General features: G+C 36.3%; 1 protein-coding gene across 1 annotated transcript in view; it reads right to left on the bottom strand.

Moving 5' to 3' along the window:
- Cftr (CF transmembrane conductance regulator) overlaps positions 1 to 14,980 on the bottom strand; it is a 143,196-nt gene that overhangs the window by 98,937 nt on the left and 29,279 nt on the right. The window contains exon 3 of the mRNA XM_055612978.1: positions 4,869 to 4,977. Coding sequence (XP_055468953.1) covers positions 4,869 to 4,977 — 109 coding nt within the window. The remainder of the gene's footprint in view (positions 1 to 4,868; positions 4,978 to 14,980) is intronic.

Below are 14,980 nucleotides of genomic sequence, written 5' to 3'. Positions count from 1 at the left end.
GCCACCAGAGAACACTTGTTACTGTAAGGATTCACACGTGTACACATAGAAGTATTTTTCATTCCATGTTCCCATCACTCATCTAGGTAAATATTAGTTCACCTTAAATCAAGTTTCTTTTTTTTTTTTTCCTTCAGTTAAGAGAGTTAAAGGACATAAAAAAGTTAAGGTCCTCACAATGCTATAGTTCTTACATTCCTCAGACTGTTAAAAAGGATGACCTGTTTCTTGCATTTAGACAAAGACAGGTCTTTGACTCTAGGCCTCCTGCTCCTGAAAGAAGGGTGCTGCGGGTAATGTGAAGCACACATGGTCTCTGCCTTGGGCACTTTAACTTCTTCTTACATCTCTTCAGCATGAATGCTCTTAGCAAACCTTCTAGAGGCCTGGATAAGCTTTACTTTCTGCACTGACTTAAGTGTCATGCATTATTATATTAAATATTATATGTATATTTGGACCTTTTCCTGGAGTTTCTAGATAAATCAGTATACTTTCTTTGTATACTATGTCATGGGACATGTATAATTTTATGTTTTGATATCCAATAACTTAAACTTTCACATTGTTTTTATTCTTCAATGGGTTTCAATTAGTATGTATTTTTAAATGAAATTTAGAATAATTTTATTTATTGATATAACAAATGTTTACTGATTACGTATACTTGCTGTGTATTGTATGTGCCATAACTCTTGTCACAACATAAATAGATAGCTACCATCCTGGTGTTAATGTATTTATTTTAAAAACATACGCGAAATTTTTATGTGATTACGTTAATCTTATAAAGTATGTTCGGGGAAACAATATTTGCACTATTTAGTTTTTCTTAGATCAGTTAGTTTTTAAATGTACTTAGTGACTTCTGTAGTCAATTACAACCCATATTAATACAGGATAGCTCTGAGCCACTGTACATAGATATACAGCCTTAAGCCACTTGTACCTAGCCAATAAAATCAGATGTGTCTAGAGACAAACTGGTAAGTCTGTGTTGAGTGGGTATTCAATCCATAAAAGAAAGGCTCTACTCAACAGGGGATCGAAGCATATGCTGAGGCTCACAGACAAACTTTGGGCAGAGCACAGGCAGTATTATGGAACAAGGGGTGGAGTGGGGGTAAAAGGACATGGAGTGCACAGGAGCTCTACAAGGAGACCAACAAAGCTAAAAAACCTGAGCCCAGATGGTCCTTCAGAGAATGATGTACCAATCAAGGACCATTCATGGCGAGGACCTAGACGCCCTGCTCAGATGTACTCCATAGGCAGCTCAGTTTCCATGTGGGTGTCCGAGGTAGCAGGGGCTACCTCTGTCATGACATTGATTGCCTGCTCTTTGAGCCCCTGGTGATGTGGTCTTTCCAGGACAGAAAGGAAGAACAAAAATAAATGTAAAAAAAGGGGATCTGAGTTTTATAATCTTGAATTTAGTGTTAATATTGTCTGAAACATTGGTATCAAGCTTCTTTTATTTTCTAAGGGTACCAATTAAGAAAAGTATATCTTGATTTATGCCAGATAAAATTATTAAAATATTTAATTGAATGTTTTCTTATTTAGAATAGATTTACACTATTTTCCATTGGATGAAATTCTGTGTGGATATACTATTTCATGGGATAAAAATGAGGGAACCTTTATTTTTGAAAATAGTCTGAGCAACAAAAGACATGCAGCTTTCATGTACCAGTGGTGTTGAAAAGGATGGTGCTTTATAGATTAAGCTAGGGATCAGTTACCATTGTTTTGTTTTCTTTTCCACATTAAAAAATGTCAGGTGAATCTATGAATGGTTCCATTGTAAATATTAGAGAACGTAATACATGAAAGAGATTAGGGAAAATGATAGGAGAGCAGCTGGAAGTGCTGGTTTTGTCCTTGAGTGATAAGGAGTTTTGACACATGACCAACACTATGAGGTAGTGTGGGTTAGGCCATGACTACAGACTGTCCTTCCATTGAAGTTTTTCGGTGAAGAAACAAACTGTCTCGTGCTGTGAATAAATATTCCTGCAGAGTAACACCATCAGTGTCTTTGTGAGATGGCTTATGTTGTTCCAAACTGAGTATGTCCTCTTAGTTTAGTCAAGATGAAATCTAATTCAGTAGTAATGATATGTAAAAATAGATGTTCCATTCAAGGCAATACAAGTTATAATTATTGTGTTATGTTGCAATCAAATAATACAGACGCCAGAAGCAGTGGAAGAGAGGAAACTGGATGGGAGCCTACTATAGAGGGTCCTCTGAAAGGTTCTACTCAACAGGGTATCAAAGCAGGTGCTGAGATTCACAGCCAAACTTTGGGCAGAGTGCAGGGAGTCTTATGGAAGAAGAGGGGGGGATAAAAGGACACAGAGGGGACAGGAGCCTTACAAGGAGACCAACAAAGCTAAAATATCTGAGGCCAGGTGGTCCTGCAGAGACTGATGGACCAGCCAAGAACTATGCATGGAGAGGACCTAGACCCCCTGGCTCAGATGTAGTCCATAGGCTGGTCATTCTTCATTTGGGTTCCTGAGTGAGGGGAGCTTTTTCCTCATGTGGGACTTCTAATAGCAGGGGCTGTTTCTGACTTTGTTGCCTGTCTTTGACTCCCTTTTCCCTAATGGGCTGCTTTATCTAACTTCAATAGAAGATGTACCCAGTCCTATTTGATATGTCAATGTGGGTTGATACCCATGGGAAGTCTCCCCTTCTTTGAGAAGAAAGGAAGGGGGTACAGAGGGAGGTGAGAGGGAGAGACTGGGAGGACAGGAGGTAGGAAAACTTTCTACAGTGATGTAAAGTAAATAAATAAATTAATAAATGAGAAAAATAAAAAAAAAATCTTTTTGGCACCTGCCTTTTGATTTGCCATAATTCAAGTCCATTTCAAACGTGGCATGTGGAAAGAAAGAATTATATTTCTTATTGTGATTATCTTAGAAACTTTTCCAAAGGTTTAAGTCTTCTCTTATATTCAGCCCATTGATTTATACTGTTCTAAAATCAAGCACTATACAGGACAATGGTTTACATCTGCATAGTGAACACAGTGCCTACCCTGACTGAGAGTTGTTATGAAATCAACTGGGACATATTTTAGAAACTATTTAGTGACACGTAGGTGTTACCAATTAACATGCTACTTGGCTGAGTATACCTTTATGATGTAGCCAACTTTCTTCCACTCTCACTTTGAGTCAGAAAAAGAAAAAAGACAACAGAGGCTAGTAGGAGTCGTAGGAATGAAGATAGTGGAAAAGCTCTGTTAACACCTACAGATTTACAGATTGAAGAAATACATCCTACTAGGATGACTATATTAACAATAATACTTCAAAATAGACAGAAGAGATTTTAATATTCTCACCACAAAGAAATGATAAATTTTTAAGTGACTTGTATGTTAATTACTCTCATTTGATCATGATAGACTGTATACATATGTTGACATATACACTATTTTATAAATATAAGGATAATTTGTATATATTTAATAAATACTTTAAAATAAAAATTAAATTAAAAAAATAATAGATCAAATGCCTTGGCAACTATACTTACATAAATAAACAGGATCTAGCTTTCCACAGTTTTACCACTTTGAACTGTGTGGCCTCAATGAAACTGTGTGTGTGTGGTGGAGGAGCAGGGGGAGGGAGAGAGTAGAACATCAGCATCACGACACTGTGTCCTGTTCTTTTCATTTTTCATGACTTCTCACTTTGCATATTCAGCTGTGCTCTCCCATCAGGACTTTCCCTTACCAATATTCTCTGGAGCATCAGCAGAAATACGATCTTTGGCTCCAAATGCTATTATGGGTACAGAGATCCATGCCAGCTCTCAGGTTACTTCAGAAACACCTCAAATCACTCAACCATACATAACCATACATAACCATACATAACCATACATAACACTTTGAATGGCTTTGTGATTTTTTTCAGCCATATATTTTTAATCTTGAAAAATTTTGATATTTCTTCATATTTAGTACAATTTCCTCTCCTTACATCTACTCACTATTAGATTTTGTCTGAAAATAACTTCAAATGCTCTTGCGTGCTCACTGATAAAAATGACCTCAAAGATATATTCAAAGATAATTCATTCTTTTATGTATATCTATATATCTCTATATATGTATTTCATAATGCATATTTACTAGAAGAAATCATGTTGTCTTTTTTATAGTCTTATCTTTCATACATAGATCTATAAATCCATCAATAATAGACCTATATTATATAACTATTTATTATAAATAAATATATTATGAATCTATATATAAATATGATATGATAAACATGAATTTACTTATAAATAAATACAAATCTATGCATCTATATATTTATATATACATATATGGCCTGAGAAAGACTAGAAGAATTTCCACTAGAAGAAAATAGCATTAGAAAACATTTTGTATCTAAATATAGTCAATTATGTCAAGATAATTTTTGATGAATTTTTGGGGGGTAGGAAAACATAAAACTCTTTAAGTAGTATGGATGTGTATGCATTCGTGCAGCATTTGAGGAGAAGCCAGAGTCCTGTTAGCTGAAGATAAAGACCTGACGCCATATAATGCCGGTCAAGCCAAATGAAACACAGCACTCCATTGCAGTATTGTACAGCTGTTACCAGCAGACAACACATCTTCTACTTGTCACCCTCTTTCATAGGCTCTGAAGTTATAAACATCAGTTTTGTGATATAGAAAGAAGAGGGCAAAGGTCTCATCAGGACTGCCTGGATCTCTTCCTCTATGGGCTGGCTGGGTCACCCCATCAGGGAGAAGTGATCTGGAAGAAGGCAACTGAGTTATATATTAATAACTAATATGACACTATATTTACAAGTGAGTTTCTTACCCCTAGGTATAACAAGAATCCATAGAAGATGAATTTCCAGAAAAAGCATCGCCGCAGGGCGTTGATAAGCTTGGGATTCTTTTTTGAAGCTTGTTCCCTGTCCCATTCTCTGCAAATAAGGAGAAAATGAAACCGATTAGATGCAGGCGCATGTATCTGAGTTGTTCTGTTTCTCTTCATAGTTTCCGGCCCACAAGTATGTTAAAGGAGATTAACATACCATGATAAAGGAGAAAAAAAACTTGTGAAGTCTGTCCAGCACCAACTGCTCAATCAGATGCTTAGCAGAATTTGATGGACTGCTATGTCATCACTCTGCCGAGTTTCATTTTTGAAAAATATTAATTTGTGTATTTTAAAGAAATATACTAAGTTTCTTTGGAGCAATGACAAGTGTGAGAAACTAATGTATATGACACTTAGAATGTATTTGTGTTCATAACAAGATTTCACAATATGCAACTTTCAAACAAAAATAAAACATGAGGCAAACTTTTTGTTTTAAATATTTTTTTAAAAATTTAACTAATATGATTGTATCATTTTTCCCTTTACTTTATTCCTTCCATCCTCCTTATGTCTTCTCCCTTCAAGGCCCTCCCCTGTCCATCTTCCCCATTGCTTCTCAAATTTACAGCCTCTTTGCCTTTGATTATAATATATATTATTTTTACATATTTATACACATACATAATACACACATACATACATACATACATACAAACAACCTGATGAGTCCATATATACACTAGTTGCTCGTGTATATACTTTCAGAGCTGAGCTCCTGGTATTGGATAGCCAATTAGGGGAGCCCATCTCTAGAAAAGACCATTTGTCAGAGGCAGTCCCTCTTCCCATTACTATGGAACCCACTTGGATACTAAACTGACATGGGCTACATCTGTGCAGGGGTTCTAGGTTATCTCCATGCATGGTACTTGGTTGGAGTATGAGTCTCTGGGAAGACCCCTGTGTTCAAATTTCTGGTTCTGTTGTTCTCCTTGTGGAGTTCACCTCCTCCTGAGGGGGGAAGCAGCCTTACCAGGCACAGAAGATGACAATGCAGCCATTCCTGATGAGATCTGATAGACTAAGATCAGAAGGAAGGACAGGAGGACCTCCCCTATCAGTGGACTTGAGAAGGGGTATGCTTGAAGAAGGGGAAGGGAGGGGCTTATGGGGGGATACAAAGTGAATAAAGTGTAATTAATAAAAAAATAAAAAAGAAAAAAGCAACAAAGATATTCTTTAAAATGATTTCCCCATTCTACTTTAAATACTGTTTGAAATCAATATGAAATATTGATAATATTAATAAATTTTGATTTGCTAATAAAAAAAGACCATTTGTCTGTCAGTTGCCTGTAGTTCTTTGTTTGGGGTAGCACTCATGAAAGAAGGGGCTGAAGCACTTTTAGAGCCAGATGGCCAGAAATCCTGCTGTGAGATGTGCTGCCTAGAAATGACAGGGAAGCTACACCCATAATACCCCTACAATCTGGCTGCTTAAACAAACAGTATCAATAGACACGCTAGTGAAGGAAAAATATCAGGTGAACTTCTTTTTTTGTGTGATTTAACATAAGAAAAACCTATTTGGATTAAAAAAAAAAGACATGAAAGAATCATGATTAAATTTCATATCCAACTACTGAAATCATTTAGTAGTGTATAAGTCTTTAAAAACAGAGCAAAATAAAAATAGATTGTAGTAAGGATAGGTACTAAACAGTATTGACAATATTTTGTTTTCAGTACTATCAGAGTATCAGCTGGTTGGTTTTAGGATATCGCCACAGCTGTCTGTTAAGAAAAACTATTTATAATTTTTGTAATAGAATAAAACATATTTCACCATCACCTTCATCTTAATTTTCAAATTGGGATGAGATGGAAAAATTCCATGAATCACAGACAAAAACTAAATACTAAGATAAAAGCTTTGTTATTTCATAAATGGCTATTCTCATTGTAAAGTTGCCATAACTAAATGTTTCTACATCACTTCAGAAGAAGGAGATACAACTGAGTTTTGATGAAAAGCTTGGAAGTCTTAGCAAATGGAGCATGATCTCTCCAAGAAACTTGCTAATTGCAGCCTATCTATAAAGCCTAGCCAACCCATGGCCCTCTTCTGCTCTTCATTCACATACATAAAGCCCATTTCTCCATCTGTGATATTTAGAGTCAAAAATAGGGCACAAAAATATATAGCAGCAAGATCTTCTTTATGCATGGAATAGTTCTCATTAAAGATAGGATAAACATACTAAAATCTGTACACCTAAAGAACATAAACAAGAAAGAGGACCCATGGTAAGATGATCAATCCTCACTTATAAAGACAAATGAGATGGACATTGGATATAGGAGAAAACAAGTAACAGGACAGGAGGCTACCACAGAGGGTCTCTGAAAGACTCTACCCAGCAGGATATTAAAGCAGATATTGAGACTCATAACCAAAACTTGGGCAGAGTGCAGGGTATCATATGAAAGAAGGGGGAGTTAGTAAGACCTGGAGAGGACAGGGGTTCCACAAGGACCAAATATATCTGGGCACAGGGTCTTTTCTGAGACTGTTTCTCCAACCAAAGACCATGCATGGAGATAACCTAGAATCCCTGCTCAGATGTAGCCCATGGCAGCTCAGTATCCAAGTGAGTACTATAGTAAGGGGAACAGGGACTGTCTCTGACATGAACTCAGTGTCTGGCTCTTTGACCTCCTCACCCCCCGTGGGAGGAGCAGCCTTGCTAGGCCACAGAGGAGGACATTGCAGCCAGGCCTGAAGATACCTGATAAGCTAGGGTCAGATGGAAGGGGAAGAGGACCTCCCCTATCAGTGGACTTAGAGAGGTGCAGAGAAGAGATGAGGGAGGGAGGGTGGAGTTGGGAGGGAATGAGGGATGGAACTACAGCTGGGATACAAAGTAAATAAACTGTAATTAATATAAAAAATAAAAAATTAATTAAAAATAAATATAAAATAAAAATTCTCATCAATACTTCAATTAGAATTTAGTGATCAACTCTATCTAAAAAATGCAGGAAAGGAAATGTCCATAAACCAAAGAAATGGTTTCAAGAATGAAGATACCAATAACAGTAAAGTAGTAAATATAAAAAACTGTCACATTTGATAATGTGACATCAATGCGGTTTTAGGAAGATGGTTAAAATGGAAACTATATTTCAGGCATAGAGATATAAATGAAGGATAAACAAATGGAGGCCAGGACAGCAAAGAACTGTCAACTATGAAATGGGAGAGATGTAAAAAAAAAAAAAAAAAAAAAAAGAAATGGGAGAGATGTAGACTTGAGGGTAAGGGAAGCTGTTGTTTTCATTGAAGGACTTGAATAATCTATAGTTGTAGAGGAATTAGTAAAAACAGTAGATAGTATGAGCCAGCAGCACATTAAACAGGCTTAATAAACGGAAAGAGTTCTAGACTTGCAAAGCTCCTAAGTTAGTTGAGAACGTAGAGTGATTATGTGGTTTCCATATGGCAGTGATATAGATGGCTCAATCTCATGGCCACAAAAGTGAACCAGAGGAGTCTATGTACCTCAACTAACAAACTGAAAACTTGGTGTCATTTCACAAGGGTGTAAAGTAATAGTTTTAAATTTTTCTAATAAGAAATAAGATGGCGAGATATAAAATTATAGCAACAATAATTATAAGGGTTAGAGTTTATTGCTACTAGAATTTATGCATCTATTCTGAGACAAAGAGGTTGAATTAAAACACAAATAAGAGAATTGTTGGAAAAATCTAAACTAAGATGATTCTAGAAATGAAAAGAAGAAAAAAATCTCAATGAAAACCCTACTCAGTAGAATGTATCATGTAGAGAACAGAGTATCAGGGATGGCAGACAAGGTACAATATGGCAGAAAAGGTACAATATGGTACAATGGCAGAAAAGGCTACTCAGTAAAAGTCAGCAATGAATTTTTAAAAATATACATAATGAAATTGTGGGAAACCTCTGGAATTCCACAGTAAAGGCTTTGCAAATAGTCAATAAAACAATGGAAAAAAATCGCCAAGCCTAAAAAAAGATGCCCTAGGAAAAAAAGGCCTTACAGAATACCAACAAGACAGAGCCACCAAAAAACAAATGCTTCCTCACCACATATTATAGTTAAAATATTAAAATTAAAATAAAGAAAGGGCTTAAAAGACAAAAGTCATCACTAAGGGCAGGGCCATCAGAATAGTACCTGACTATTCAACAGAAACTTTTCTTCAAAAATGTTTATTACCTTTTACATTTTTAATTAAACTATAATTACTTCAGTTTGCTCTCTATCATCCTTCCATACCTTCCCAAGGCCTTTCCTCCAACTCCTTCCATGATCTCCAACCTCACTCCTAAATTGATAGCCTTGTCTTCCTGAATCATTGCTTCTTCTAAAGCCAGAAAGGCTTGGAAGGGTGTATTACAAGTTCAAAAAGATCATAATTGTAAACTCACACTATTGAACTTAGCAGAAATTAACTATTAAAATGTAAAGGGAAATAAAAACTTCCCATGATGAAAAGAGATTAAAGTAATTTACCAATACTAAGCCAGCTCTACAGAAGATACTGGAAAAAAATACCAAAGTCTGAAAACTGGATAAACAGACCTCACAATAAGTCAGAGAATAAATAATCCCAGGACAGTTTACCAAAAGAGGCCTAAAAACACCACAAAACAACAAAATGACAGACATTAATATTCACTTTTCAATAAAAACTGTTAATATAAAGGCTGGCAACTTAGAGTAAAAAAAACTGATTTTTTTTTTAATTCTTATTTATTCATTTATTTTTTTATTGCCTCTAAGAAGCACACATCACCACCAACATTAGAGGCCAGCATAGGATAACATGATAGAAAAAGGTATCTAAGCAAATGGAACTAAGAAACAAGCAGGCAAACTTATTGTAATAACCTGACAAGATAAGCTTCAAACCAAAACTACTCAGGAGAGATAAGGAGGGTGACACTCCACACCTATTAAAAACAATAAAACATTTAGATATTGCAATTTGAAATATATACATACCACATACATGTACCCAGTTTCAGGGGGGAAAAAAGTAGCTTCAAAACTCAGTGTGTCCAAAAGACAGGTCATCTGGACAAAAACTGAAGACAGACACTCTGGAGTTAAAACAACTTCACAGATCAAATGGACCTAACACACATCTACAGAACATGCCAGCTGAACATTAGAGAACACACGTTCTCATGACCCCTGGAACTCTCTCCAAAATTGACTACATATTAAGACATTCTGCATTCCTTTGACCACAATGGAATAAAGCTAGATATCAACAACAAGAGAAAGCACACAAACTTTTGGAAACTACTCAGCACATGACTGAGTGATATTGGGTAAAAGAAAAAAATTAAATCCTAAGAATTGAAAGAAAATGAAAATACAGCATACCAAAATCTAAGGGAACTATAAAGGCAGTTCTAAGAGGAACGTTCACATCAGCAAGTGATTCAAAACAAAACAAAACAAAACAAAACCCAAGCTTTCAAGTTAATAAATGATATACCCGAATGGCCTTGGAAAAACAAGAATTTATAACACCAAAGAACAGTAGATAAGATATTTCAAAATCAGGACTGAAATTTATGACATAGAAACAAAACAATGAATCAAGGAAACAAAGTTGCTTCTGTGAAGAGAGTAACAGGTTTGACAAATCATTAGCCAAATTCACTAAAAAAGAGATAAAATCCAAATTAATAAAATTAGAGATTAGAAAAATGTCATTTCAACAGTCACTGAGGTATTCAAAAGAATCAACATACTTTAAAAATGTATATCCCACTAAACTGCAAACTCTAAAGGAAAAGGATAATTTGTGGATGCATATGACCTATAAAGTTAAATCAAATGAAGGTGAAGTAAATAATTTAAACAATAACAGCTCAATAACAGCCAATGGGAGAGCAGTAATTTAAAACCTCCCTACAAAAAGTGCATGTACACACACACACACACAGACACACACATACAAAATCCCAGAGCCAGATGGATTCAGCACAGAATTCAGAATTTTATTAGACTTTCAAAGAATTAACACCAATATTCTTTAAATTGTTTAATAAAATATAAAAGAAGGGAAATTTTCAAATTATTTTTACAAAGTCTTTACCTGATACCAATATCAGGCAAAGACACAACAAAATTAGGCCATTCTTTCTGATGAATAAATATATAAATATTCTCAATAAAATACTTGTTAACCAATTTCAAGAACATATAAAAATATCACCAACAATGATCAAGTAATCTTCTTCCCAGGAATGCAGGGAATAGTCAGTAAACATGAATCAATAAATTCAATACAAACATGAATCAATAAATTCAATACACCAAACAAATAAGCTCTAGGTACAGAAACTACATGCATATCTTCTTTGATGTAGGTATGTCTTTGACAAATTCCAACATCCCTTTATGATAAAAGTCCTGGAGAATATAGGAAGACAGGGGACATATGTCAACATAATAAGGGGAATATACAAGTCTACAGCCAACATTATGATAAATGGAGAAAACTCAAAGCATTTCTGCTAAAATTAGGAAGGAAAGGATGTCCACCTACCCTCTTCACAATTGCTCAACAAGTATTGATGTCTTAAATAAGTAAAAAAAAAAAAAAAAAAAAAAAAAAAAAAAGTCATAGATAAAATGGATATAAATAGGAAAGGGATAAAGTGTATTCTTACTTTTAGATTATATGATTCTATTCATAAAAGATCACAAATGCTCTCCCAGAAAATGCCTACAGATGATGAGCATGTTCAGCAAAGAAGCAGGATATAGAATTAACACACAAAAATAATCGGTAGTCTTCCTACAGATATAATATGCACACAAAGAATCAGGAAAAACAGTTTCATTCATTATAACCTCAACAAATATTAGAAGGAAAACTCGAATCTAATGAAATCAACTATACCCAAGAAAAAACAGGATATAGATAACTTCACAACAACAACAAAAAAAAAAAATCAAAAGAAAACAAGCACACAAATACACTGTCACCTCCAACTCCACGATAAAAGGAACTAACATTCATTGGTCACTATTATCTATCAACATCAATGGACTCAATTCTCCAATAAAGAGACACACAGACTAACAGATTGGTTGTGGAAACAAGATCCAAAATTCTGCTGCATCCAGGAAGCACACCTCTGCAACAAAGCTAAACACTACCTCAGAGTAAAGGGTTGGAAAAAGTTTTTTCAAGCAAATGGACTTAGACTGGGAAAGGGTCTTCACCAACCCTATATCTGATAGAGGACTAATATCCAGAATATAGAAAGAAATCAAAAAGTTAAAACGAACAAATCAAGTAATCCAATTAAAAAATGGGGTACATTTTTTCAATAGAGAAACATCAAATGGCAGAAAAACATTAAAAGAAATGTTTAATGTCCTTAGTCATTGGGAAATGTGAATCAAAACCACCCTGAGATTTCACCTCACAACCATCAGAATGGCTAAGATCAAAAATTCAAGTGACAACACATGCTGGAGAGGATGTGGAGAAAGGGGAACCCTATTCCAGTGCTGTGGCAAGCACTTTGGAAAGCAATCTGGTGTTTTCTCAGAAAAGTAGAAATACTACTACCACAAGACCCAGCTATACTACTCCTAGGGATATATCCAAAACAGGCACAAGTACACAACAAGGACATTTACTCAACCATGTTTGTAGCAGCGGTATTCATAATAGCCAGAATCTAGAAACAACTTAGATGTCCCTCAACTGAGGAATGGATACAGAAATTGTAGATTTACACAATAGAATACTACTCAGCAATGAAAAACAAGGAAAACATGAAACTTGCAGGCAAATGGTGGGAAATAGAAAAGATCATTCTGAGTGAGGTAACCCAGAAGCAGAAAGACACATGTGGTATATACTCACTTATAAGTGGATATTAGTCATATAATATAGGATAAACATACTAAAATCTATACTTCTAAAAAAGCTAAGCAAGAAGGAAGACCCGAGAGAAGTTGCTCAATCCTCACTTAGAAAGCAAATGAGATAGATAATGGAAGCAGGAGACAACAAGTTATAGGACAGAAGCCTACCACAGAGGGCCTCTGAAAGACTCTACCCAGCAGTGTATCAAAGCAGATGCTGAGACTCATATCCAAACTTTGGGCAGAGTGCAGGAAATCTTATGAAAGAAGGGGGAGATAGAAAGACCTGGAGAGGACAGGAGCTCCACAAGGAGAGGAACAGAAGCAAAAAATCTGGGCACAGAGGTCTTTGCAAAGGCAGGACCATGCATGGAGATAGCCTAGAACCTCCTCACAGATGAAGCTCAGTCTCCAATGGGGTTCCCTAGTAAGGAAAACAGGAGTTGTCTTTGACATGAACTCAGTGGCTGGCTCTTTGATCACCTCACCCTGAGTGGGGAAGCAGCCTTACCAGACCACAGATGAAGACAATGCAGACAGTCTTGAAGAGACCTCCTAGGCTAGGGTCAGATGTAAGGGGAGGAGGACCTCCCCTGTCAGTGGACCAGGGGAGGGGCATGGGAGGAGAAGAGGAAGGGAAGATGGGATTGGGAAGGGACGAGGGAGGGGGCTACAGCTGGGATAAAAAGTGAATAAATTGTAATAATCAAAGAGGACCCCGGGTAAAATGATCAACCCTCACTTAGAAAGACAAATAGGAGAAAACAAGTAACAGGACAGGAACCTACCACAGAGGGCCTCTGAAAGTCTCTACCTAGCAGTGTATCAAAGCAGATACTGAACTCATAACCAAACCTTCAGCAGAGTGCAGGGAATCATATGAAAAAAGGGAAAGTTAGTAAGACCTGGAGAGGACAGGAGCTCCACAAGGACCAAATATATCTGGGCACAGGGGTCTTCTATGAGATTTGGTTGTATCTCCAACCAAGGACCATGTATATATATCACCTAGAACCTCTGCTTGGATGTAGCCCATGGTAGCTCAGTATCCAAGTGGGTACCCTAGTAAGGGGAACAGGGACTATTTCTGACAGAAACTCAATGGCTGGCTCTTTGACCTCCCCCCACCCACCTACCCAAGGGAGGAGCAGCTTTGCTAGGCCACAGAGGACTATGCAGCCAGGCCTAAAGTTACCTGATAAGTTAGGGTCAGATTGAAGGAGATCTTCCCCAATCAATGGACTTGGTAAGGGGCAGGGAGAAGATGAGGGAGGGAGGGTGGGATTGGGAGGGAATGAGGGAGCAGGATACAGCTGGGATACAAAGTTAATAAACTGTAACTAATATTAAAAAATAAAATTTTAATTAATATATATAATTTAAAATACATTATATTTGAATAAGTCTAATCAAAATGAAAGACTTATATAATCAAAATTGTAAGACACGAAAGAAATTTAAGAAGATACTAGAAGATGGAATTCCCCTATACTCATTAATTGGTAGGATTGATATTATGAGGATGGCCATTCTATCAAAGGCAGCCTACAGATCCAATGCAATTTTCATTAAAACTCAAGGCAATACTTCACAGAAGTTGGAAATAAAAACCGAAGAGACCCTTAACATTCAAATGAAGACACAAAAGAACTAGACTAGGCCAGCAAAAGCAATAATGAAAACCTCTTACTGTAAAAAGTTTCCTAAAATATATACATACATTTAATAAAAGACATTTAAAAATGTTACCTTATAACAGAGGGATGATACCTCTCTTAGATACCACAGGCTAGCAAATAAAAATTCCAGTGCCAAATTCTGGAGTTTGTGGTTATTGGAGTCCCATAAACCCCACAAATATTACAGTCTATCTATTGTCAGTGTTCTTGGTTAGCTCCCTGAGTTTGATTTCAAGACCCTACGCTGATGTCACCCACATACTTGAGTCAGAAGACATGGAAAAATTAATCAAGTAGCAACCAGGATGCTTCATCCTTAGTGGCTAGTGATCACATGACTGCTGCTGGAGGAAAAAAATTAAAAGAGTCTGTCCTAGGTGTAAAGCTTGTGAGCTACAACAAAGACTGGCTTTGGAAAGACATGCCCGTGAGAAGGACAGTGCATGACAGGAATGGTACAGGAGTAGTCAAC

This window comes from Psammomys obesus, unplaced genomic scaffold (assembly GCF_907164565.1).
Source record: "Psammomys obesus unplaced genomic scaffold, mPsaObe1.curated_primary_1811, whole genome shotgun sequence".
NCBI lineage: Eukaryota > Metazoa > Chordata > Mammalia > Rodentia > Muridae > Psammomys > Psammomys obesus.
This window is presented reverse-complemented; position numbering and strand designations above follow the sequence as displayed.